General features: G+C 35.1%; 1 protein-coding gene across 1 annotated transcript; it reads right to left on the bottom strand.

The window, feature by feature from the left end:
- Nucleotides 1-16: 16 nt before the first annotated feature.
- On the bottom strand, nt 17-27,583 carry LOC140693670 (uncharacterized). Its single transcript, XM_072957383.1, has 12 exons — nt 27,292-27,583; nt 20,346-21,003; nt 18,183-18,303; nt 16,751-16,885; nt 15,957-16,020; nt 14,544-14,610; nt 12,449-12,580; nt 10,996-11,103; nt 9,034-9,144; nt 8,594-8,656; nt 6,284-6,368; nt 17-161 (listed from the first exon to the last, which is right to left on the bottom strand). Exons 1-7 carry the CDS (start codon nt 27,581-27,583, stop codon nt 12,505-12,507), a joined length of 1,413 nt encoding a protein of 470 aa, XP_072813484.1. The 3' UTR covers nt 17-161; nt 6,284-6,368; nt 8,594-8,656; nt 9,034-9,144; nt 10,996-11,103; nt 12,449-12,504.

Raw genomic sequence — 27,583 nt, 5'->3', positions numbered from 1 at the left:
AACTTACATATATTCATTGTCACTTTTTTTTTTTGCTGTGAGTTACCACAAGATCTTGCATATATTTAAGATTCCACACATGAGTGATCTCACATGGTATTCCTCTTTCTCTTTCTGAACTACTCCACCTTGAATAACATTCTTCAGGAGCATCCATATCTCTGCAAATGGCGTTATGTAGTCAGTTTTTGTGGCTGAATAGTATCCCATCATATAAATATCCCACATCTTTATCCAGTCATCTTTTGATGGACATTTTAGGCTGTTTCCATGTCTTAGCTGTTGTAAATAGTGTAGAAAAATCAGCTGAAAACCTTATGGGGGTTCCCTTGTAACTCAATCTTTGTTTTTCTCTTGCTACCTTTAGGATCATTCCTTTATCCTTGAATCTGGCTATCTTGATTAGGATATGCCTTGGTGTGGGTCTGTATCAGTTCTTCCTGCTTGGGACCCTCTGAGCCTCCTGTGCTTGGATATGATTCCTTCTTTAGGTTTGGGAAATTTTCAGTCATGAGTCCTTCCCATACCTTTTCAATCCGCTTTGTTCTTTTTCCCCTTCTGGAACTCCTATTATGCATACATTGGCACAGTTTATATTACCCCATAGGTCCCGTATATTGTTTTGTTTTTCATTTGTTTTTCTCTCAGCTGTTCTGATTGGGTGCTTTCTGTTGTCCTGTCTTCTAGGTCACTTATTTATTCTTCTGTATTTTCTTGTCTGCTTTGCACAGCCTTTAGGTCAGCTCTCATCTCAGCCAATGAGTTTACTAACCCTACCTAGTTCTTCTTTATAGTTTCTATTTAATTTTTGATACATTTTATATACCTAAACACTATTTCTTTTAGTTCCTTCAGTACTTTGATCACTCTTTCTTGAAATCTTGATCTAATAGACCATCAATGTCTATTTCTTTGTTCATGCTTTCAGGGGATTTCTCTTGATCTTTTCATTGGGAGTGTTTTCTCTGCTTCTTCACATTGCTCATATCTCTCTGGCACCGTGGCTTAAGGAGTAGAAGTTACCTACTTATCCTGGAGATGGTGTGCCCTTAATGATTTTATCGAGAGGTCTTTGTGTCTTTGCCCTGCTTCATGAACTCAGCTTGCTGTTTCATAGGCCTTCTGTTGGCACCCTCATCTGTGCTGCTCTCAGTGGCTGTTGGCCAGCAGATTGTGCCCCCTCCTAAGACTAGGTCAGGAGCTGAGCTCTTACCCAGTGGGTGGGCAGGTCACTCCCCCTCCTGATGCCACAGTCAGATGCTGTGCTTGGGGGGAAGCAGGTGGGCAGATCACACCCTGTCCCAGCACTGTGGTCAGGTGCTGTGTTCCTGCCAGGAAGGTGGGTGGCTGCCCACCTGCCCTCTCCTGGTGCTGGTCGCTCTGCTGCTCTGTGCAGCTGCCTGCTCTGCCTCGGGTAGGTGGTCTGTAGGTGGGCTCAGGGAAGACCACGGAACAGCCCCGCCTACGCTCTGTGCCAAATCTGAGCTCCTTGTTTCCCTTGGCGGCACAAGTTCTCTGAGGTGTCAGGGTAGAAAAATCCTCTCTGCCTCAGGCTATAAACAAGTCTCAGTCCTGCCTAAAAGGTTGTGGGGCCCCCACGTGCAGATTCAGGTCTCAGCCCTGCACCCGCCCGGGCACTATGCACAGGAGGAGATGGTAGCTGTGGCTGAGCCCTGCCTCTCTTCTTGCGAGATGTGCCAGTAATGGCACAGGTCTGAGGAGACAAAGACTTCAGCACCCCTCCCCCCAGGGCACATGCCTGCTTATAGTTTTATTTACCTTCTGAGTTAAAATTTACCTGACAATGAAATGTATAAATTAGGCTTTTGAGGTTCATCCTTGTATCAGTAGTTGATTCTTTTTTATTGTTGAATTGTATTCCATTGTTTGAATATACTATCATTTGTTTTATCCATTCTCCTACTGATAAATACTTAGGCTTTGGATATCTTTTTTTGCAAGCAAACATTTTTTTTTAAAAATGCAAATATAATATACATGCTTACATGTGAACATATCTTAAGTATACAGCTCAGTGATTTTTCACAAAGTAAACAAATCTATGTAACCTTCATCCAGTCAAGAAACAGAACATTGCTGTTCCACTTTGGGTTTCTTCCCAGATACTATGGCACCCCTTTGATGGATACACCATCCTAAATTCAGCCACCATGGATTGGTTTTTTTGCTTTTGAAATTTTTAGTCCCGTACATTCCACTTAACATTATGTAAGATTCATCCACTAGTGTTTTCTGTAAACTAGTATATTTATTTTTATTGCTTTAAAGTATACAACTTGTATGCATGTGCCACCACTTATGGTTATGTATTTATTGTTGACAGGTGTTTGGGTCATTTTCTATTTGGGGCTATAACAAATAGTGATTATGAGAATTTTCTGGATGTCCTTTTGTGCTCAGATGTAGAAGCTTCTGAAGGGTACACAGGGAGTGTGTGTGTGTGTATGTATGTACATATGTGTGTGTGTTATATATATATATATATATATAACTTTCAAAAAGCCTATTTTCAAAGTATTTGTAAGAATTTATATTCCCACTGGCCATGTGTAAGAGTCCCCATTGCATGTTGCCCTCACCAATGCTTCATATCACTTAACAACTAACTATTCTAGTGGATGTCTAATGGTGTTCCAAGTGTGGTTTTAGTATGTATTTTTATTATTACTAAAGAGGTCAGCCCCTTTTCATAGCTTATTTGGATTTTTTTTTTTTTTTTTATGAAGCACCTGTTCAATTTTTTTGCACATTTTAATATTGAGGTTTTGCCTTTTTCCCCACTGGTTTTTGTTCTCTATTTGCCCTAGATATAAGTCTTTTGTTGGATATAGGTATAGAAAATATATTTTCCCACCGTGTGGCTTTTCACTTTCTTAATGGTATCTGTTGATAAAAATAATTCTGAATTTTACTGAAGTCCAACTTAAAATTCTTCTTTTATGTTTAGTGCTGTGTCCTATTTAAGAACTCTTTGCCATTTCAAAGACATTAAAATATCTCCTACACTATTTTCTAGATGCTTTATTTTGGTGGAGGATTAGGTTATTTATTTTAATGGAGGTACTGGGAGTTGAACCCAAGACCTTATGCATGCTAAGCACACATTCCACCTGAGCTTTACCCTCCCCCAGATGCTGTGCTTTATGTTTCAAATTTATTAGATTTATAATCTATCTAAAATTACTGTTCATGTATGGTACAGGGTTTAATTCAATACTGTTCCATTGGTCTATATGTCTAACTTTAGGTAGTTATCACATAGACTTAATATTGTTTTATAATAAGTTCTTTAACATTGTTCTTTAATATCAGCTTGGCTATTGTTGGCTCTTCAAGCTTCTCTATGTATTTAGAATCAGCTTGTCAAGTTCTACAAAAAAACAGTAACAACAATTAAGTTTTGGGGATTTTGATGTGCACATATAAATCTTTGAATCAGTTGAAGGGGAACTGACATCTTTAAAATGTTGAGCCCTCCAATCCATAAATTTGGATTACTTCCCCTATACTTGTTTTTATCACTGCTGTAACAAATTATCACAAATTTTGCAGCTTAAAGCAACACAAACATTATTTTATGGTTCTGTAGGTCAAGTCAGGAACAGGTATCACTTGGCTAAAAATCAAGATGTCAGCAGGGCTGTATGCCCTTCTGTAAGTCAAAGGAAGAATATATTTCCTTCTCTTCTCCGGCTTCTAGAGTTCACCCACATTTCTTTACCCATGGCCCTTCCTCTATCTTCAAAGCTAACAGCTTTACAGCTTTCTAATCCTTCTTCCAAAGTCATATCTTTCTGACCACATCTGGGAAAGATTTTCAATTTTTAAGGACTCCTGTTGTTAGACTAGGCCCATGTAGATAATCCAGGCTAATCTCCCTGTCTCAGAGTCCTTAACCTGATACATCTGCAAAATCCCCTTTGCCATGTAAAATAACATATTCACAGATTTCAGGATTAGAACATGGATATAGGTAGGGGCCAGTGTGGTGCACTATTCTGTTTATCAAACTGTTTAACATTTCACGCTTTCTGACAAACGTACAAGATAGAAGATCCTGATCATGTTTAGAATGCTTCCTCTGCAAAATATTGGGCACTGAGTTTATTTGAAAGGACTGAAAATAATATTACCACAGGAATGGTTTCCTAATTCTACTGACATTTACTTACTTTATACTTAAATACCCAAAATGGTCAGCCAGGAGTGGGATCTTGGCAAATAAAATAAAAGTATAATTCAAGCTTTTATCACTGAATTTATTAGCTAATTCTATTTTAGAAACAGACAGAAAATAAAACAATTTAGAGTAAGTCTGCTTAATTATATATTAAGTGAACATAAAGTTTTAAAAGCATGTCTGAATATGGGATAAAGTGAGCATCATAAAATGTAATGTTAATATTTAGTACCTGCAAATCTCAAACTCCCAAGTCATAAACAAGTTCATACTGTATAGCACAGGAAACTATATCCAATACTGTTTTGTAGTAACTTATGGTGAAAAAGAGTATGAAAATGAATATATGTATGTTCATGTATGACTGAAGCATTGTACTGCACACCAGAAATTGACACAACATTGTAAACTGACTACATATATATATATATATATTTGAAAGGACTGAAAGGACTATATATACCAAGAAAAAAATTAGATTGCTAACCAACAAAAAATCTGTCAGTAATATAATGCTAGAAACACTGAGACACAAAAGAAAATTTCAGGCATACATCTGTGTATAGAGTCATAGAAAAAATAGTGCCTATGCAAGTCCCTGATAAGCATGAGAAAATAGGAAAGGCAATATAAAGTTCAAAATGCTTTGCTATGTAAGAGCTGCAAGATGACTCAAACACAAACTTAAGTGGTCAAAATGTCTATATAATTAATGATAATTTAAAGTAATTGAGGGCATCATTTTAAATGAGATAAAAATAGCTGCTCAATTTTCATATTACTAACCAAGTCATTTCTGTTTATAGTAGGTTTATATTATTTTTATATGTATTTATATTTTATAAAGACATCAAATTAGATCCTGGCTGATAACTGACAGTGGAGCAACTGAGTGATTTAAATGGGCATCATAGGCTTATCAGATTTCATATGCTTTAAATATACATTAGTTATTAGCTGTCAGGAAGAGTTCAATTTTCATTTATTCTAACATAGCTGTGCCACAGGCATGTTACTCTATTTACAATGGAGGATCACGATAGATATAAAGATATCAAGCCTTATTGATCTTCATAGGGGTGCTTTTATAAGAAAAGGAGAATAAAATAAGGAAAATTTAAATACTACTTTTTTTATAGTGTTCTAACAGTTTTATCTTTTATTTTTTTACTGAGTTATAGTCCATTTACAATGTGTCATTTTCTGGTGTACAGCACAATTTTTCAGTCCTTTATGAATATACGTATAATTATTTTCATATTTTTTCACCATGAGCTACTACAAAATCTTGAATATATCTCCCTGTGCTGTACAGTATAAGCTTGTTTATCTATTCTATATATACTTGTATTTACAAATCTTGAACTTCCAGTCTGTCCCTACTCACACCCCTCCCCCCTGTAAAATACTACTAAATCAACATATATTTTTGAAGAACTATGAAAAATGGGAAACTATAAGTTGTTTCTTTAAATTGGAGCAAAGAGAACTACTTTAACTGGGAAAATACTTAAAATCTGGCAAGTTTTATGATTTCATGTTCACCCCTGACAGCTTTTCTTTCCTCCTTTCTCCTTCAATCTTTATTGGACCTTCTAAAGAATTAAATTACAAAAAAGAAAAAAAGAAAGAAAGAAAATTAAGAAACAGTTCTGCATCTAAAATAACCTCCTAACTGGAAAGATGGTATACATTGTGAAAAATTTACAGCTGCCAACTTATGATCTATGTCTCTGTCCACACTGCCTTACTTGTTAGGAAGGGTCTTAAAAAAAAGTAAAGAAAAATAGCAAATTATAATGGCTTTTACATTTTAAATTCTTTTCTATGTGTCTACAATCTGCTCTATCATGAGTTATTAAGATAAACATTATCAGCTATACTCTACTTTCCTATCATGCACATTGTGACTCTGAGAAGCACGCACGTTCTAACTTACCATCTGCAGGTGGTGTACAGGTTAATGCAGTTCTCTTGACAATATACGGTTTGTAGTCTAGTTGTCTAACTACTACACAATGGAAAAGATGTAGAACTACTGGTACCACTGCCCTCAGTCTCTGTCATTTACCTTAAACATACCTGGAAAAGTAGATTCAAAAACTCATTGGCAAGAACATTTTTCACACTCCAGATCTGATATTCTTCTAGAGTTAAGATGGCCATTCTGAAAGAGAAGCAATATTTAAGAATACCTTAAATCTTCATTTTCTTATATTATTTGAATTAAATTTGTTTTATTAAACTTGCAATGGTCATTTGTCTGAAAGAAAACTAATGATTTAATGTAGATGCTGTGTATTCATCTGAAAGTAGGCCAGCAAGAGTAAGTTCAAAAGTAACCAAACTCTGAAGTAGTCAGTCATAACATGGGCAATTTATCACCAAAAATCTTCTTCCTCCAGTAAGACCTGGGAAATAACTCACAGTATCTTCCGGTTCAAGGTGAAGTTTACTAACAGAACCCACAAAAGGCTCTGGGTAGAGAAAAAGGACTATTTACTAACTTTGAAAGCATTTTTCCAAACTCTTTGGATTATGCCCTTTGACCCTAACAATTTTCTAAGATCTTTAAAACATCTGGCAATATTATTAGACTTCTTAAGAGATTTAAAAGAATTAAATATATATAATAAATGAGTATCTATATTAACATTTCCTCAAAATAAAATTTAACATTACTTTCACAAGTTGAGTAAAGCAGTATCTTTTATTTTTGGTGTCAAAGTGTACCAAAAATTACATTTATATACAGTAGACAATATTTCTTGGCAGGCAAAAATATAACCAAATGCTTCTTACTTCATGTTTTGAACAATCACCTTAACAATCCTAGATGAATAATAATGTTCTTTGTGTTTATAACTTAATTATATTTTTATTATCTAATGATTTATTATTTAAAGATATTTAATAATATTTACTATTAATGACATTCATGTATTCATTCAATATATATTACCATTTATTACAAGAAAAGATTTTAAAGCACTGTGATGGTAATTATTGGCTTTCATGATGCAACTTCCATTGAAGTATATTAACACCAATGTAATGATACAAAATAATGGGTAATATTGTCACCATCTAGTCACCAGTGAATATGGGTAATAGGTTTGGTTGAAAGGTCCAAATTCTATTCTAAATTTTTACCATTTCATTATTATGGTTACACGGAGATGGAGAAGCTAAATGATCTTTTTTTTTAATGTTCAAAAGTACAGCCATAAGAAGAAACTCGGTGTTATATAAAAATAGACAAGAATGATAACCTCCATACTTATCAAACACCCAGAAGAAAGGCGATGGAAATTGTATCTCTACATAAGGTATTTCCTAATAGAAACTTTCCTGTTTTTCTGTTTTCATATATATCAAATAGAAATGGCTACCTTAGATTTGGGCAGAAAAGTAAATGAAGACGGTTATCTGAATTGCCAAACAAAGATCAAGCGCTGAAAAATTCATTTCTATTATTTATTTCTATTGAGTGTCAGTTAATAAGACTATGATGATTTCTTCTGGATTTGTGATTGAAAAAAAAGTTACTTATTTTTCTAAGCCTGTGGAAGACCACTATGGTCTACATCCTACCATCTGCAACTTGGTACACATCAACATTTGAATAGAAAGGGTCAAATTAACTCATATGTGTCTCACATATATGGATTATCTTCAGTTTCACAGGGATACATAGACATTAAGGCAAACCTATTATAATATCTTTAATAAATGTTGTGAAACTAAAAAAATTCAAGGATTTATTCTTTGTAAAGTACATGCTTGTTTCTACTATTATACACTTATTCTGGCTGCTATTAAAGAACTTAGGACAGACCATCACCAATATTATTGAAAAAAAATTTAAAAACTATATACACCACACAGATTGAGATAAAAAATAATTTCCAACATCCCAGATATCCTATTGTCCTTCCCAGTTAAATCACCCATCTCCAAAATCACTATTGTAACACTTATTAAAATTAGTTCTGTCTCTCTTCTAGAACTTCATATAAATTAATTTGAACAATGTGTTCTTTTATTCTGTGGCTTCTTTTGCTCAATATAAGTTTTGTCTTACCATAATGTATTAAACTGGGAGAAGTAAAGATTATAAACTACAGATGGCAAGGGCTGTCTCTACTTAATTTTTACAAAGTGCCTAGTTTATAAAATATGTTTTTATGTAAATAACACTTAATGGAGTTTTTTAAAGGTCAAATGGGCTTTCCTTAGGGACAACTTGGAGTTATTATAACCACAGGTCCAAATAAGCATTTAGCAGGGATGATGTAGAAGAGATTCAAGTATGTATATGTAAGGTATGTATACCAATTCAGAATATAATGTATTTTTAGAAGAGAATAAATTAGTCTCTGCTAGACTCACCTTTGTGGTGTCATGTGCATTCTATGTGTCTTCTACAATGTTGGATAGATCCACAAGTAATTCCTTTAAAACCAGAAACCCAAATCAGTAGTTAGGAAAGAGAAGGTATCATTTTTATTAGACAGTAGCTGAAGTATAAAATATTTTCGGTCAAGTTTTTTTTTTTTTAATTCCAGAAATAGATTGCTTGTTTGCCTTAAAAATTTATGACAATTTTCCAGTGGTTTCATTTTTTAATTTTACATAATACATACAGTTTACTAAATTTTCTAAGGCAAATTCTCTTCCCAATTTTGCATCTTTGGCTATGAATATTTTGAGTAGCATAATATAGAACTTAGAAGTAGTAAGAAATCTTTTTCTCAACCTCTTTTAAAAAATTCTTCACTCTATGTTCCTGTTGGAAGTTTACATGCAAGATGTATACAATCAGACTTTACCAGGGTATCATCGGTGCAGTTGTCCTTCCAGACCTCTGTGCAACCACGTGTCTCTCAGTTCAACCCTACAGAGAACTCCATCACCGTCAACATCAAATACCTTGAAGCAAACTAAAGAAAAGAAACTCTTATGGAGGAAAATTACTTTTATATTCTGAAGTATAATACATTTTATTACAAGCTGCCCTAATGAAATTACTTATTTCCTCAAACAACTACATTCTGGATTAAGTTCATATTTGGAGGAGATTGTGTCATTAAAGTCCTTTGAACTTGTAGGAATTCCTGTACACTTCACAAGTCTCTCTCCTTATATAATTAGCCAGCTTAGAGAACTCTATCCTTCACCTAAATCTAAAGTTAAATTTCTTGCAAACTGAAAAAGAAGGGCCAAGTTACTATACAATATCTCAGATTTTGAGAAGGTAATTAAAGCTTTTAAATTAATTTCTAATATTTATAACTGATCACTTCAGAGTTGATTCTTACAATGCAGAAAATATTCCATCTACATTAAGAATCAACAAAAAGCTGCTACAGTCAGCCCCCTGTATCCATTGGTTCTGCATTCACAGGTATAAACAATAGATCAAAATATATATATATATATAAATTTTCCCAGAAAGTTCTCAAAAGCAAAACTTGAATTTGCTATGCACTGACAACTATTCACATATCGTTTAAATTGTATTTACAAATAATTACATTGTATTAGGTATTACAAGTAACCTAGAGATGATTTAAAGTATACAGGAGGATGTGCATAGTTTATATGCAAATACTATGCCATTTTACATAAGGACATGAGCATCCATGGATTTGGTATCTGAGGGGGTCTCAGAACCAATCCTCAGCAGATAATGAGACATGACTGTATAAAGATTTTGCCTCTCCAATGTAATTAATGTGCACCCAATATTTTTGCCTAAGAACAATTTCAAATCTTCAATGAAGTTTATATACAACAAGCTAAAAACCCAAAGAATCAGCACTTTGCTAATTAACAACAATATCAGCAAAATTGCTAGTTAGTCTAGTTGGTTAACTTCCACTAGTCCACTGGCAAAAAAATAAATTTAAAAAAAATTTAAGACAACAATTAACCTCAATTGAGAAACAAAGACTTCAGCCTCTTTAATACCAGAACTTTAATGTGAACAAATAATGTATCACAAAGCCAGGTTAGAGTAATGGTATACTATCAGGGAAGATAAAAGAAATCTAAATTTTTAAGATTAAATAATTATCTACTTCACACACCCATGTAATAATTATGCTATTAAGTTAACTGAGTGCATCACAGTACAACATTACTAAAGAATATTGAACTATTAAGTATCATACCCAAAATATGCAGTATTTGTGAAGCTGTATTTTAGAAAGATGCAGAGATAATGACCCTAGTGAATATGTAAGAATTAGGTTCCAATTAAATGTAAACTGCTGCATTTTTCTAAACAAATATGGTTAAGATTTAGGAATGTAATATGCTTATAAATTATGCCATAATATTTTAGCTAGGCTTAAAAGATAAATTTAGTATTTAATAAAATTGTTTTATCATAAATTTAATTTTGCTAATAAAATATCAATATACACAGTGATAGAAAATAAGTTGCAATTCAAGTTAAGCAAGACAAATTTTCTATATAGACTACCAGAAAATATTTTCTATATGCTTAACATTTTCAAACACATCATGACTGATGTAGTTCATTTATCATGAATTGCACATTTATCTGGAAAATCAACCATTATTAATAACAAAGATCTTAAATTACTCCACAGTAAAAAAGAATAGATGATTGAACTTTTACACTGACCTCAGTAAAACCTTAGCAAGAGATTGCTATTTGCAAAAGGGATGAAAATTCAAGCCTTAATCAGATGATTTTTCACATGAATGGATGCTAATTTTTTCTCTGTATAGCTTCCAAATTTTGTGATGTTTAACACACTTACATTTCTGTCTTTCAGCCGGAGGTCCTCTGCAACAAGCTGATAGCCCACAGGATATCTCCTTAAAATCTATGTGGCTGTCATGATTTTCATCAAAAGCATTAAATAAACCTGTAAAATAGGAACACAGAATAAATCACAGCCAACAAACTTCCTGTTAATATTGACATGCTTATGAAAGGAGGCATGACTCACATAAACTGATTTAGTTTTTAAAAGTTATCAGTAGTTTCCACTGTCTTAGGAAGTTTGTTTTTTTTTCCCCCCCAGCATAATTATAACCAAAATTTAACTTCCTAGAAGAAAATACTATCATTTAGTGTTTGGTTTTGTCTGCATACCTGTCTCTATCTTATATTAATTCCAAAAGTCAAAAGTGATTGTAGAATGTAAAAAACAAAAATGTATTTTAAAAATTTAACTGGAAAAAAGTCAGAGACCACAATTATCCTAATTTGGAAAGACTAAGAAGAAAAAGGAAAAAAGAAGAAGAAAAGTTGAACTGTATCAAAGATATACTGTGTTGTTATTAATGAGCTACATACAGCTCCTTCATGAAGCAAAGAAAACTAACACACTATATTATAAGAGACAGAAATTCTGTACTGCAGTCTTCATTGTACCACTTAATCTGTATAACTAAATATATTAAATTTCAGAAATAAAGGGCAATTTATAATCTAATCCTGTGGTTTTTAAACTTTTCCTAAAAAATAAATGGAATCATTTTATTTTCAAATGAAATGATTTCTCAATCTCTAATTATAAAAAGGTAAAAACATAACTGCACTGCTGAAGTAGAAGCCCTGTCTGTTCTAGTTCCCCTAACAAATATTTCTAAAACACACTAGAAACCTGAAGAATACAGACTGTCTATTTCAAGAATCTAATTCTGTGTCCTCAAAGAGCAGAAAATTGAAGCTAAGAAGTAGTTAAATGACTTGCTAAAAGTAAGAAATTTTTTTAAAAAGTTCTGAATCAGAAGAAGAAACCAAGCTTTCAGATTTCAAATACAGTTTTTGTGATTATCACCCACAACTGCTCCTTGTAAACCTCATTTAATATATATAGTAGTGAAAAGTTTAGAGCTAAGTGGGGACCTTAGAGATGGTCTAGTCCAGTGGTTTTTAATTTTTTAAGGGTGGGGGAAGGATACAGCAGTGGAACCTTCTTCTATATAAAAGAAATACAATAGACACTCCTCAGCTGAGGAAGAGGTGGGGTCAAGTGTGGAAGCTAGAGCTTTGCCTATTCAGTGTCCACCACCCTGACCCTGCACCAGACGCTGAGGCACCACACTGGAGCACAGTTTCATAAAGATTGTCTTGTTCAAACTGATTTTATATATGAGAATATTCAGGTGCAGAACGGTAAACCGACTTACACAAGGCTCCAAAGGTGGAACAAGGCTCACGTGTTTAGAAAGAACATTTGTAGAAAATAGAAGGATTCCCACCTTCACTCAGAGATGGACGAATTGGTGGTGAAGGCAATGGGCCAAATGTTTCTAAATCAAATCATCCAGTTCGGGATTGAGCCCTCAGCAACCAATAGCATTTCTCCAGATGAATGATGTCTGATTCTTCCACTGACAATCAAATCAAACAAGATTATAAAATCTCACTCTTCTCTTCTGGACAATTAAGTAGTTCATCCTGATAATGTAACTTCTAAATATACATTTTAATTTCCCAGTTAAACTGTTAAAAAACTACCTAAAACAAAAACTCTGAAAGACAAATATATTGTAACTAAAGTGGCATGAAAATTCAATTCAAATTAACATAAAAGAGGCTTTAAAATGGGAAAAAAGTTTGCAATTTCCCATTAAGCAGGCTGTTTAATTCCAACATGTAAAATAATAAACTAAGATACTTATTTTTTGCTTCCCACACTTTTATCTGTATACCCTTTGGTGATTTTAATCTCTATCTTGGATTTGAAAATTCTTGATCATAGTCTCTCCTGGCTACACAGGTAACACACTAATAGCAGAAACTGTGTTTGATTTATCCTGTCACTATTGTAACCACTTACACATTTAATACTTATTAAATAAATGTACAAAGGGGATAGACCTAAGCTTCTCCTTCTTGGCCCTAAAATTCTTACTACCCCTCCTATAAAGGCAGGAGCCTCCTCTATAGGACAGAGTGTAAATGTATCTCCTGAGAAGGATTCCCCAACAAGGGCTGTCTTTACAGCATGCTTTTAGATGTTTTTATGGGACATTTCAATAAAAGAATCAAGGACCTAAGCTTCCCAGTATGGTGGGAGTTGTGATGGGCATGGGAGGATGCTCACTTGGGAGGATGAGATGTTAAAGACACTAACAGTGAAAAGGACAGGACAAGATGAAGGGTGATTGGGAAACAGGACCACAGAGATGTGACATCTACTTCCCACTGTCATCTAAGTGATACCTACTTGAAAGAAACATTTCTACAGTTAAATTCTATAATGGGGGGTTATTTAAATGAAGCACAAATATACTCAATGAGTAGATCACATAATTTTTAGAGATTCAGAGTGCAGTAGCATTTTCAGAGTAGTTTTTACATCAATAACTAGTATTTATAAATTCCTGTGTGCTAAACAAGTATGTGGAATTATTTCCATTTTGCTTTTAGACTTACTACAGCTTAACGTATTCACTGCACTGATACAGAGTAATTTTTCTAATGAATAAAAATGATAATGTACAACCTTGTTAAAGATTCTTTAATTTCACCATCACCAGATTTATGAACATTTAGGCCTATGTGTCAGGCCCCGTTTCTTACCAGCTTTTTCACCAACACCTTACATTGAGGTTATATTGCATTACCCAGAGGTCAGGAAATGTTCTTTCACACATCCACATCTTTATTAGGTCCTGTGTCCTCTGAGGAGAAACATTCTCCCCACTTTCACATCCTTCCATTTTACAGCCTAACCACTAATCCTTCTCTAAACACCTTCTAATGCTTTCCAACCTCACCAGCTACCCTAGGATTTTAACTTCTCTCTTCTGCAACTGTCCTCCACTGTATATAGTATCCAATATTCAAGTGAAGTATGAGTCCTCATTTACAGGTCTGTGGCCTCTCTAGATTACAAAGTATTTGGATTCAGTAACCTTGTCCTTTTATCACTTTTGCTGCTAGAGTTCCTTTCATAGGACCTGATACATAGTAACCACACAATAAATACTTCCTGAATGAATAAATGAATGAATGAATGAATAGCCAAGGCAATCTTCACAGCCAAGGCTTCCCCAACCCAGCTCAGTATTCTTTCTGTTATATCAAAGAGACTCTGCCCCATGAAACAATAGACCCTGCACATTTTAACAAATGTATACAATTATTAGGAACTATTATTAGAACAGAGACTAGCACTACTGTTCTCATAGTTATGTCACATAAGTAGTGTATTAAAGCTCGTTCTGATTTCTTGTTTATACAAATCAGCTATGTCTGTCACCAGTTTAAATGTTAGTAATTTAGAAAACAAAAGTTATTGATTTATCTACTCATCAGAAATCATTACAACAGATCTATTTACATAACTCTTCTGTCAGTTTATATACCAACTGGAAAAGAAGGGGTGTACAGTCAACTCTGAGAGTATAATTGCCTGCAAAATAAATAAGAGAGAATTTTAATACCTCCAAATGGACTACAAACCTGTATTTAATTCTAACTTTATTTTCTAATTATAAACAATATATAACAGATTTCAAATTCAAGGCATCATTCCTGGAGAATTAAAAATAGGGTGGACCTTACAGATTATCATATTCAGTGAAGTATGTCAGACAGAGAAAGGCAAATATCACATTCTATCACTTATATGTGGAATGTAAACAAACAAAAAAATGATACAAATGAACTTATTTACAAACCAGAAATAGACTCATGACATAGAAAAGAAACTATGGTTACCCAAGGGGAAAGGGGGAAGGGAAGAGATATGTTAGGAGTTCAGGATTAACAGATATACACTATTATATATGAAACAGATAACCAACAAGGACCTACTGTATAGTACAGGGAATTATATTCAGTAACTTATAATAACCTATAATGGAAAAGAATCTAAAAACAATGTATATGTATATGTATATGTATATTTATATGTATATTTATATAACTGAGTAACTTTGCTGTACACCTGAAACTAATATTACAAATCAAATGTACTTCATTAAAAAGAAATAAATAAAATTTTAGAATAGATAGATAGGTAGGGAGATAAATAGACAGACAGGCAGACAGTCTGGCTAAAACTAAAACACAAGGTGGAAATAACTCTTCAGGAGCCAGAGAGGCTGCAGCACACACTCAGGATAGGAGACTGCAGAGGCAGACTCTGCTGCTAAGGCTGCAGCTCCTGCAGTAAAAGGGTCATTGCTTATTACGGCAGCAGTACCTAGGGGTCTTTGGCAAAGGAAGTGGTAAGGCCATAATGTTCATGTTTTTATTCATTCATTCAATTCAATATGAAGACTTTAGACTAGAGCATGTCAGTAACTAACATGTGTCCTGTGACACTTACCTAGAAATAACCATAATACGATGAAAGCCTACAGATGCACATGCCACATGTCAGGGTCAAAAGGAAGTTTGTAGTGGGTGCTTATTTCAGAGTTGTTCCAATACATACAGGAACTATTTCTGTATGAAATATTTTAGCCCAACTTTTAAAAATAGCTCCACAGGAAGAATGTCAAAAGTACTAAAGTTTTAAGTAGTAATCCAAGATAGGCAAATGGTAAATATACTAAAGAAATTAGGATCAATAGCTTAGTTATGAATCATATTGATTCATTTGAATCATAATAATGTTCTCTCTGGTAAAATGGAGAAATGGAGGTATTATTGAGGCATCTCATAGAAAGAGGATAATCCTAGTTTATGAGTTGGAGTTGATAGACTTAAATACTGGTATACTATTTAATGACAATCTGAAATAAAATTTACCTTCTGTGTATGAGTCTGCATTGATATATGCAACCTCTCTCTCCTGGAGTGTTTTCACATTCTCCTGTAGTTGAAGCAAAGCAGTCACTTAACTCACAGCGTTTACAATTTTGGAAATACAAGCAAAACAAATTAATTCAGTAAAAGAGTGGTTTGCAGATACCATTATAAATCAAACACCTATGCTTTTGACCATAATTTTAAGAAAATGCTATTAACTGGTTGATAATATTAATGCAATTAAAAGAAGAAAGAAAAATATTAGTGATGCTGTACCCGCTGTTCATAGCAACAGCAGGGAGACCCAGAGGAAAACTGCCCCTGATCCCCTGCACCATAATATGAAGGGGGAAGGCTCGGAGATGCTCAGCCTCACCCTGGATCTACTGGAAGAGGACTGCTCAAAGTAAGGCCTGGAAATCTGTATTTTTAAAAGGTGTCTCTGGAAATCCTTACAGACATTAAAGTATGAGATCCCTTGATGTTGGGGATCCAAGTAACTTTACCATATTAAAAGTGAGGAAGTTGGAAATTTGATTTATCAAGAATTTTTTGAAAGAGAAGATATTGATGAAAAAGAAAAATATAGGAGGGGAGGATAGAGAAAAAAACTCGAGGGAGAGAAGAGTGGCTATTAGGACAAAGACAAGACATTTCTCACACATACATGCACACACGCACACACATTCTAGAAAAATACAGCAGAAGAAGACTAATGCCATCACACAACATGGGAATATGCAGAGAGAACTCTTTTCTTCTCTTTGTTTCTCTCTCTCTCTCTAGCTTGATACCTTATAAAAGCAGTTACAGTAAAAACATTTAAAGCTGTGAGTGGTCATCCCACAAATGAGAATTTTCACCTCTGCACTTGACCACATGGGATAGATGACAGCTGATTCTGCGGCAGAGTTTCCATTATGACAGAGCTACAGTAGAAATAAAAAAGATTCCTTAATTATATGTAAAGGTAAATGTGCTGCTGAATATGATCAAGAAGCTAGTAGAAAATGGGAAACAATATTCAAATTGTCTTTTAACTCACATGAATTTAAATTAATGCAAGGCATATTATCTTGTATCTTGGATTTATTTTATCTGTATTTTAAGCTGCTTAAATTATAAAAAGACACATGTATTTCTATATACATGTGTTCACAAGAAATTACATATTTCTAAAAGTAAATGACCTTAATGAATAAGCTCTGATTCATCTAAATAAGTGTATTATGAAATGCATGTTCATAACAACAACATAATAATAAGACTTTGCCATATAAATGGAATCAAATGTGATACAAGTAACTGTGATTTTATTCCCATACTTATTTGATTCATATTATTATTTTAAAGTATGCAGAAATGAGTCAGAAGGAAAGCATTTTAAAAACCATTCACAATAATAAGAAAGATATGACATTCTTTAAATCAATTCTATAAAATTTGGACTCATAAATGATGAACAAAACAGAGGATAGTCACAGGAAAGTGCTTTTTGGTGCTCCTGCCTTTAAAAAAATACACAAGCCTACCTTGAACATGTAAGAACTTAGAGTTACTGGAAAGAGAGACTAAGGGAAGAAGATGAAAGAAGGGGGTCTATGAGAGACACTTTAAAATAAAGCATTAAGAGCCAGTGACAAATGAAAATTAATCATAATTGAATTAAAAATAAATCCTTGAAATTTTAGAGTAATTCAATTTACAAAATCATTGTATTACACTTCCCAACTAGGCACTTTTGTAAAAGGTAAAATATACCTATGGTTACAATTTAGTGTTGAATCCATAAAGGAGAGACTATAATCAGAGTATAGTCATCTAAAAAGAGCATGTTGTTTTCCTGGATAGAAGAAATCCAAGGAAACTGTAAAAACTTGAAAATTAATGCCAAGGATCTAAATCAGATTTTCAATAGGCTAATTCACTTGTCAGAAGCAGCTTCCTAGGTTTGACTATTTTCTGAGCTTACAGATTTTACTTACTTATCACAAAACCAATATAAATAGAAACTAAAATATTTTAAAAATAATGAAAAAATTGGTTTGTGCTTAGTAATTAAGAGGTTGTTCTGTTTTGCCAAACTGATGTAAAAGCAAAAACAAACTCTATTTCTTAAATTTTCTTGTTTTTATCCAAATTAAAACAGTATCAGGTAATGGAACACATCTGTGATTACCCTGAGATACATGTTGACCAAGAAGATATGTTTACTGTCTTAGTTACCTCAGCCCATTTGTGGAACCCAGAAGTCCAAATTTTTCTGCATCCCAGCTGGCAAAAATGGCAGTTCTTCTCAGTCTTCAGCTTGTAATCATTGTTAACATACATGGTTAGGTACATCTGCCTAAAAACAAAGGAAAATTCACTGAAGTCACTTTCTGTCATCACTTGCCATGGAAACATTATTTACCTCTACTAATCAGTTTTCCAAAATTCTGGACAACTTCTTATAAATCAGCAGTTCCACTGGTTAGGTCAATACCTCCAAATACCCAGAAGTCCTGATGATCTCCCAGAATAACACATCTGTCTGGAAAGGAAGGCATTCAAAAGAATGACAACTTAGAATGTATTATAAAGAGCAGTAATTTATGTTTTTAAATTAAACTTCCTCCTGCTTGAGTTTCCTCCATAGAAAACCATCAAGGTACTGTCTCCTTTTAGAATTTACCTTTTTTCCCCACATTTAATTATATCACATCAACCAGGAAAAAAATATTAAGAGTTGATTAAGATTTACCTTCTCTTACTCCTGTAATCTTTGTAAAAACAAAATGTTTTAAGACATTTTAAAAAATTCACCAACTCACCAAGTTTCACAGATCCTCAGGTAGTTCTGATTACATCATAAATGCTTGTGACTTTCTTGAAGTTATGAACATGCATTTTAACCTTCGTAGAATTTCACAAAGGGAACAAATTACTTCACATAGAGCATTATGTCTAACAGGTTCCTTCCAATGTTTTATTATAAGTCTCAGAAGTACAGAAAACTGTTTAATACGATGATAAATTCCCATATGCCCACCACCTAAATTCAATCATTGTTAATACTGTTGAACTATTTGCAAGCGAGTTGTGCAAATCATGACAGTTGTCTCCTATGTATTTAAGAATGCACCTTACGGTGAAATCAAATAAAAAAATCAGTATTTTGTATTTTTTCTCCCTCATAGCTCTATTGTTGGTATTTATTTAAACTCCAAAATTATTACTCAACATGAAAAAGAATCTTGTTCTTAGCAATTTTTTTTTAAAAAAAAATGTGTATTTGTCCATTTAGAGCTCAAATCAATTAAGGGATATAAGCCCCAGGTGCTTTTTTTTGGTATTTTGACCAGGGAAGATTTCTGTTTCTGACTTTTCTCTTAAACTGTTACTGAAGCTACATGCTCTGTTTTCCTTGTGTCTGTATGTATCTGTTTATAAATCACATTTTTCATTGTGTACCTCTAGAGGGTATTAATACATGAGATAATAAAGTCTCCTATGTTAAAGGAACTCTGTTCTAATTGAGTTAAATAAACACTTTTTAAAAATTCTTATAAAATAAAACTGAACTTCTAATACCTTAAGAGTTCTGAAATTTTAAAACAAGCTTCTTACAGAACTTATAAAATACTTGCAGAATCCAAATTCAAATTGCTAAGGCAAATCATTAATCAACAAGGCTCATTCAACCATTTTAGTTTAATAAAAAACAGCTATCTCCTCTCTGATTCATCAGTGTGAAGTTTCCCTTTCCCTCTACATTTCAAGCCAGTCAAACTAAAGTTCTGATCATGCCATGCTCTTTTCCAGCCCTGCACAAGCTGTCCTCTGCAGCTGGCGTTTACTGCCTGTCTTGATTCCGTGGAAAACTTACTGTTTGTGTAAAATTAAGCTCAATGAGCACATGTTCTGTGGTCATGCCTCCTTAATACCAGAACTGTCTGGGGTTAGTAACAGTAACGACTATGATGGTAAGCGTACGGGGCCATGTAGCAGTTACGCGTTCACCACTGTGACCACTTAACCCTCCCCCACAGAAGTGACCAGTGAACTTCGCTCCTTTCCCCCTTCTCTCCTACTCCTTCCCTTAAGTTAACCTAATATTTTGCATGTACAGTGTTTTGACAGTTATCTGAAACACTGTTTTAAACCGTCAGTTGAAAAGGGAAGACAAAATGTTACACCTGGCCCAGAGGAGGAGAGGGGTGGGGAGTGGCTCAGAGGAAGCCGAACAGGACGCGCGGCCTCGGATCACAACCACAGCCCCTTTCCTTCCCAAGTTTCGCAGCCGGGAAAGCAGAGGCGTGGGGCCCGGACCGCTTCGGGGCCTTCGTGGGAGGCCGAGGGAGGGACGGAGACCCGCGCAGGGCTGGGGAGGGGCCCGCAGGGACTCACCGTCTGTGCAGCGGCTCCTGACCCACAGCTGGGCGGGCGGCGGTGGCGGTAGAGGCTGCGGTGCCGGCTGAGGCGGCTGTTCCGGCTGAGGGGGCCGAAGCGGTGGCGGCTGCGGTGCCGGCTGAGGGGGCTGAGGCGGCATCGGCGGCGGTACCGGCTGAAGCGGCCGCGGCTGCGGTGCCAGCTGAGGGGGCTGGGCGGTCGGCGGTGACGGTAGAGGCTGCGGTGCCGGCTGAGGCGGCTGTTACGGCTGAGGGGGCCGAGGCGGCGGCGGCTGCGGTGCCGGCTGAAGGGGCTGAAGCGGCGGCGGTTGCGGTGCCGGCTGAGGGGGCTGAGGCGTCGGCAGCGGCTGCTGGAAAGACTTGTGGGACTCGAAGGCTTTCGCCTGGTTTTCCAGGGTCGCCATGGCGGCCTCCCGCCCCGCGTGTACAGCCCCCGGAGTCGCCGGCCCGACCAGCGGCTCCGGTCAGCAGCGGTGGCAGTGAACGAAGCTCGGGGCCACCAGCCGGTGGGGACCCCAAGCGCGCGGCCATCTTGGAGCCGTCCCGACAGTCCCCGCGGCCCTGCGTCCTGCCACGCTCGGCCGGTGGGGCGGGGCCGGGCCGCGGGATTGACAGCGGGAGGCAGCGGCCTCCGCCAATGGCTGCCTCGCTCGCCCCTTGGGCTCAAAGAGCCGCCACGGCTGCTGGAGTTACTGCCGTTCTTCCCGGCGATGGACGGGGGGTACTGCACGGGGATCGGGAGGGCGGTTCGGGGGCGGGGTTGCAAGGCACGGCGAGGAGGGTGGGGAGGGCGGGTGACTTGTGATTGAGGGTCTCTCTTGGCGAGGGGCGTCCCCGGATGACGCATAGCATGTGGCAGGGAGGCCGGGCAGTGGGCTGGGAGCCCGAGACCCCTGCGGGGCGCTTGCCCACCCCGCGGCGCGGGCGGAGGGCCGGCTCGCCGGACAGCCTGCTATAATATGTTGACTGTTACATATTTGGCCTTACCCTTGTTAGTAGCCTCAAATCACTCCTTGTTCACCTTCAGGATCATTACCATAGATATACTTCTGACAATCCTCGTACTTAACTATGTTCCCTCATGCTACAGGGTCATACACATGCTATTCTCACTCTTAGAAATAATCTTTTACAGATCAATCCCCTACTCCCCTCAAGGGATTTGCCTATCTAATTCCAATCACTCTCATTGCTCAGCTAATTTGTGAATTCATAAAGCCCATTACATTAACATAATTCCTTAACACCATGTAATTCTCCTTTATCACAATTATTAAAGTATACTTTATAATAACATAAAAACTCTTCCATGCATGAAGGTTGATATTCAACAATTAAGTTCACTGTATGAAGTTATAAGTACATATACTGTATATTATGAAAAATGATAAGGAATTACATACTATAGTTAAATTCATTCATATTTTTTTCATAGAAATATGGAAATATTTATTCCAAGTTGGATCATCACTATATGTGTGTGTGTATGTATGTATATATCTTTCATCCTTCATTCACATTATAAGTTCTGATAAAATATTGCCAACAATTAACTTTTATACCAAGGAAGGAAAGAGGAAGGAAGGAAAGAAGGAAATGGAGGGGTTTTAGAACTCTTGAGATTGAGACATATTAGATAAAAACTCAGATCTGTACATTTGTATATGATAATTATTTTCCTGAAATTATATAAAAACGCATAAAGAAAACTGAAAGCTAAATATAAAATTATTTACAACCCAAATTTGAGGTTAATTTATATCTTCAATTGATATGCATTTTTTTAAATTTAATATTACACTGTTCCATTGCTATAATCAAATTCATAAACAGAAAACTTTATATGATATATAATCCTCTCACCATTTATAACATCTCTGAAAGCATTTTTGAAGTAGAATATTTTATATTTAAAGTTTTTATCATTAGAAAGGCTTTGAATATTTTAACACTATTAGATTTAATTTACTTCATCGTATTATTTTTCCAATACATGTGAAATAATATCTTATATGGTTTTGATTCATTCTTTAAGTAGTTTGTTAATATTGTGTAATAAGTGAATTCATGGAATATTGTTATAGAGTTAGACATTTTTATTTGAAGATGTCATCTTTTGTAGTATAATAATAAGGCCATTATTGTAGGAATGTGAAGGAGTTAGACATTGCTTTTAGTAAAATCATCACTCTAACGGGCATATTGGCAATAGCAGCATGCGGTTAAGATCATGTCAATTTTTTGTAAATCTTTAACAAATTCTGAAATCACTCTGGTTGCTTGCAAATTTATAAAACACAATTACTTAGTGGAAGAACAAGGCTGTAGTCAGTGCATGACAAAGGAATGCTGCTTAATAAATAAGTGAGAAGAATTAAGTTTAATTCAAGGAAAGCAGCATTCTTAAAATATTTTGAATTGATTCGAGAAACAGATTTTATGATTATTTAGCAGAGCTTATATAGACATTTATGTGTGTGTGTGTGTATCCTTCATCTCTGTATCAATTCAAATAAGATTTTGCCAAAAAAATAAATTTTAGAGCCAAAAAACCCAATCAAAAAGAAAGAAAAGAAGAGGGAAGGAAAGCAGGAAGGCAACTTAACATCAAAAAATTACATCATTATTTAGAGTAAAGATCTATATCAACTAAACATTTGTATTGTGACCTCCACATTCCACTAAAACTTATGCCATTTACCTACAAATATAAGCTTTTATTTGCTTCTACAATAAATAATACATAAATTTAATGAAACTGCAGCTCAAAAGACGGAAATAGCATTAGAAATTCAGTCATCCAGTGCAGTAGCTAAAGCATGGGTATGACCTGACTCTAAGCAATCAGAGAACAACCAAGAAAATGTGCCAAACTGTTGGATATCCAGATTTGTTCCCAGGGAAGGGAAATAGGCATATCAAGATAAGTAAAAGAATATACCATGTTTAAAGCTTAATTATAATGCAAAATAGATATATATCTATATCTATTTCAAAATGTTAAATTTAAAATTGGACCAGAAAAAAAAATAAATAAAATTACTTCTATAGAGAAAACAAAGAATAGCCTTGTCTTCTTCTATTAAAGACTGACTAGCCACCAAATATTATGGAAATAGCTATAAAGCTTTAAGAAAAAATATTATAATTCTATAATTGTGTTACCACTAATGTTGTTATGTTTGTAGTTAAGCCAAAGTAATACCAAGACATTCAAAGAATCAGAAGGAATGGTAACTATATATTTATCCTAAATATATATATATAAATACTAAGTAAAGGATACATTTTTTAAAATTTAAGAAGTACGATATGATTATATAAATGCTATGTTAAAGGGTATTGAATCTACAGGTAGACAAAATAAGGATCACGTCTATTTTGAAAATATTTCAAAATAAATGCCAATAAATAAAAGTAATTCTTAAAATGATACTTCCGTCTATCTTGTTTGATTTTGTAAATGCATGTTACTTTATATCAATTTGCATTATTGATTATTATATGGTTAATAACACAGATACAATTAAAAGAAAATTATAAAAAAGTTGAGATAGCAAAAATAACTTTCTTTTCTAATATTTACAAATAAAAGATTTAACAGTGAATTTTTATCAATCATAAGTCTTTATATTTTAAGTATAATATAAAATTATAATGGAGAAAAAAGTAAGCAAAAAATGATTCAAATAAAAATGTTAAGGGGAATAATCGTTTATAACATTTTTGTTTTTTCAGAGAAATGGCATCATAATGCAACTGATGGAAGTAATAATCTGAAAGGCTATTTTGGAAGGGTTGATGTCTTTCAGTTTGGTTGACTGACAATATGCTATTTGACTTTTGGATAACGTATGCCTGGAATTTGGACAGAAGGACAGGAAATTTTAAAGGCTTAATAAAGACAGTAATCTAGGAAATTATTTGGAAACAGGAATTATGTTGATGGTAAACTATGTGAACTATAAAGTCACCTAAATGCATTGAACCATGTATTTAAGAGGAAAACAGTATATATAAAAATATTTATAATTTACACTTGTCATAGTATCATAAGCTATTGAAATGAATGTAATAATTTTAATATGCATGTAATTTGTAGGTTGCAATTCAAAGAAATCAAACACTATTTCACTGCTAAAAACAGACATTATTTTGCTAATATGTGAAAATCAGTAATGTAATTACATTCATGCATCATTATGATCCGTAAAAGTAATACACTTTTATGCTGAGGCAATTAGATCAAACTTCATGAATAAGAAATATGGTAATGTGATAAACTGATCTTCTGGGAGATGCTGATTTTTCTTTACATGCTTTATGACTCAGGAATGTTTCATACTCCTCCTGAGACAGAGTAGAAAGACAGTGTGAATAATCAAAAAAAGAAAACATGACCGTTGCAGTGACACTCTGTGTTGCATTTGGTGCTTGACCACATCGGGGCACGATTTTACTGTTTTGAAATTTTTATGCATTTCGGTGTTTATTTTGTACTGCAGGATACGTGGAGACCAAGTTATGCATCTTGTAATTTAATATTGAGATGATCAATTATGGAAGTGATTAACAGATGTTTCCTTTCATCACTCTCTTAGCTTTACTAACGCATACAAGTCTAAAAGTATTTTCATCAGCTGTTGACAGTAGAACACTCACAATGTTATTTCACAAAGACCTCAGAAAAGACTGCCAAACATGGAGTACCAATTGAAGTGTAATTTCTTTGGTTTCCAATTTGAATTTATAATTTATGTGTGTAAAATGTTTTTAGTGGAGAGTATGGGGACTGAGCCCAGGACTTCATACATGCTCAACCTGTGCTCTACCACTGGGCTATACACTCCCCCCAAATTAGATTAGATTTGGGGTTTAACATCTGAGTAATATAAATAAGAACTGAAATTTATAAAATCCATGCTATAAAATTCATGATAGGAAGTAAAACATTGTCTAAAATAATGAAAAGACAACTCGCAGAATAAGAAAAGATACTCGCAAATCATACATCTGATGTGAGGCATAGATTCAAAGTATATAAAGAACGTTTACAACTCAACCATGAAAAGATGAACCAAAATTTAATATATGCACTCCAGATATTTCTACTACTTGAACATTAAATTGCCACAGAAGGAAATATGGAATATTGTCAAATTATATAAAGCTACATTTTAATTAGATCTAAAGGAGAACACTATAGTTTCAGAAATTTGGAAATGGGTTAGGAGCTTAAAAATGTATAACACTTTTACGGCTGGAAAGATTCCATTTCCACAGCTCTGACCCCTTCCTTTGATGCTTATGCCCTGTCAATAACATTATAACATTTTAAGTGCTCTACCTGCATAGAAGTTCTCAGCTCTCTGTCTTGAGGATGCTGCTAAAGTCATCCACTAAAATCCAAGTCACGTCTCATTTCTGTCCCCTACAAAAGGTTCACTGGCTTGTAAATGTGCCTACTGGGAAAGTTATTCAAGTTTCTTATCTTGGCTTCAGAGCCTTCCACACGCTGGTCTCGATCTGTCTGTTCACCTGCTGGGGTTCTCAGTAAAGCGTCAACCGCCCCGGACCCTTTTCCTTTCTGAACAGGTCATCCTGCTCTCTAGCCTTGGCATCTAAGCGTGGTCAGTTCCTCTGTGCCAATGCCCCAGCTCAGACTGGCTTGCTCCCATATCCACCTCAAATACGCTTCCACTCCGACACCTTTGTCTTCTCTCCAAGGCAGCGTACGTCTTTCCATACGGAGTATCAGGACCTTGTGTCGTGCCCTTTAATTATTGAATCTAATTCAGTGATACAGAGGGGCGTTGTGTACTCACTAGAAGCATAAATTCTGACGCCTGATTGGATGAGGGCTAATCCATGTCTGTTAAGAGGAGAGTGACCTTGGGAAATTTACATAATTTCTAGGTTCAAATTTTCTCATCAGAAAAATCATAGGTAATCACTGAACCCATTTTGTTGGTTTAATTCAGAGCATTAATTTGGATCTTGCATACACAATATTTTGCATACTTCCTGGCATATGCATCGATTTGTATATATTTGCAATTCTTACCATTACAGGAAAAAAAAAAAAAACTAAATCCTTGAGGTGCCTGTATCCTGAATCATACCATAAATATTCTTGGCTCAAGCAATGTTTGTTAAGTGATTCTACATACCATGAAATGCACTGTTGGTTTTTTCCCCCCACAAATTCTGGCTCCAGAAATATCCATTGAGTGAACAAATTAATCAGCCTAAACTTGGCTAGATTAAATTTTTCTAATCTCTTTCCAATTCTTACTTCAATATAAACCTCTCTTTATATCACATAAACTGTTTTATTAAAATAGCATAAGTAATAATTTTTGAGAACCTTGTATTTTTGAAATTCTATCAGTATTTCCTGGCTTTTACATGTAATAAGATATAACATAACATTCTAGTAGGACACTTATAAAACACCTGTATTGCACTTGATTGGTCAAAACAACATGAACTGTTGGAAACACTGGATATCATCAGAGAAGTTCTGAGCTTTAGTTTGATGTCTGATATACATAAACAACGTGTGATATTAATACTGATGCTAGTGATGACAGTAATTGTCATTTATCAGATACGTTTTATCTAAGTCACTAACTCAGATAACTTTCATAATATTTGGGCTCTGTCATTCTATTATGGGTAGAGACACCTGTCTAAATTCGTTAAAAAACATAAAACTAATATTTAAAAAATATAACAACACATGTTTTTGTTAGTCTGACAAATGAGACACTATGAAAAGTCCTCATACAAAACAACTAGTTTTTGGATGAGAGATGTTTTAAAGACATTTCTGGCCAAGGAAACTGCTAAGTTCCTCCTGTTCAAACAAATAAGCAAATAAAGCTGGAGCAAAATCTTGAGCACCGAGAAACTACTAATAACAACTCATTCTGTGAACAAACCCCACATCTGCACTGTCATTGGATTCCTAAGTCTGGGTCTGGGCAGGTCGTTAGAGCTGACTGGAGACTGTGGCTTTAAGTCTGAAGTCCTACAAAAGGGGTAAAGTGCCCAAGGTTGGTGGCATCCCCAGGTTCCTGACAAAGACCGTCGCAGGGTCTCGCAGAAATAAGGGCCTCTGGCTGCCACTGATGAAAACCAACGGCATTCGAGTTTAGAGTTAAAGGCCACCAAGCCCAGGACAAAACCTCCACGAGGAGTGAGAATCAGTAGGTTGGATGGGGAGACCTGCAT

Source organism: Vicugna pacos, unplaced genomic scaffold (assembly GCF_048564905.1).
Source record: "Vicugna pacos unplaced genomic scaffold, VicPac4 scaffold_20, whole genome shotgun sequence".
Classification (NCBI taxonomy): domain Eukaryota; kingdom Metazoa; phylum Chordata; class Mammalia; order Artiodactyla; family Camelidae; genus Vicugna; species Vicugna pacos.
The sequence above is the reverse complement of the archived record's forward strand: the minus strand, read 5'-3'. Positions and strand labels throughout refer to the sequence as shown.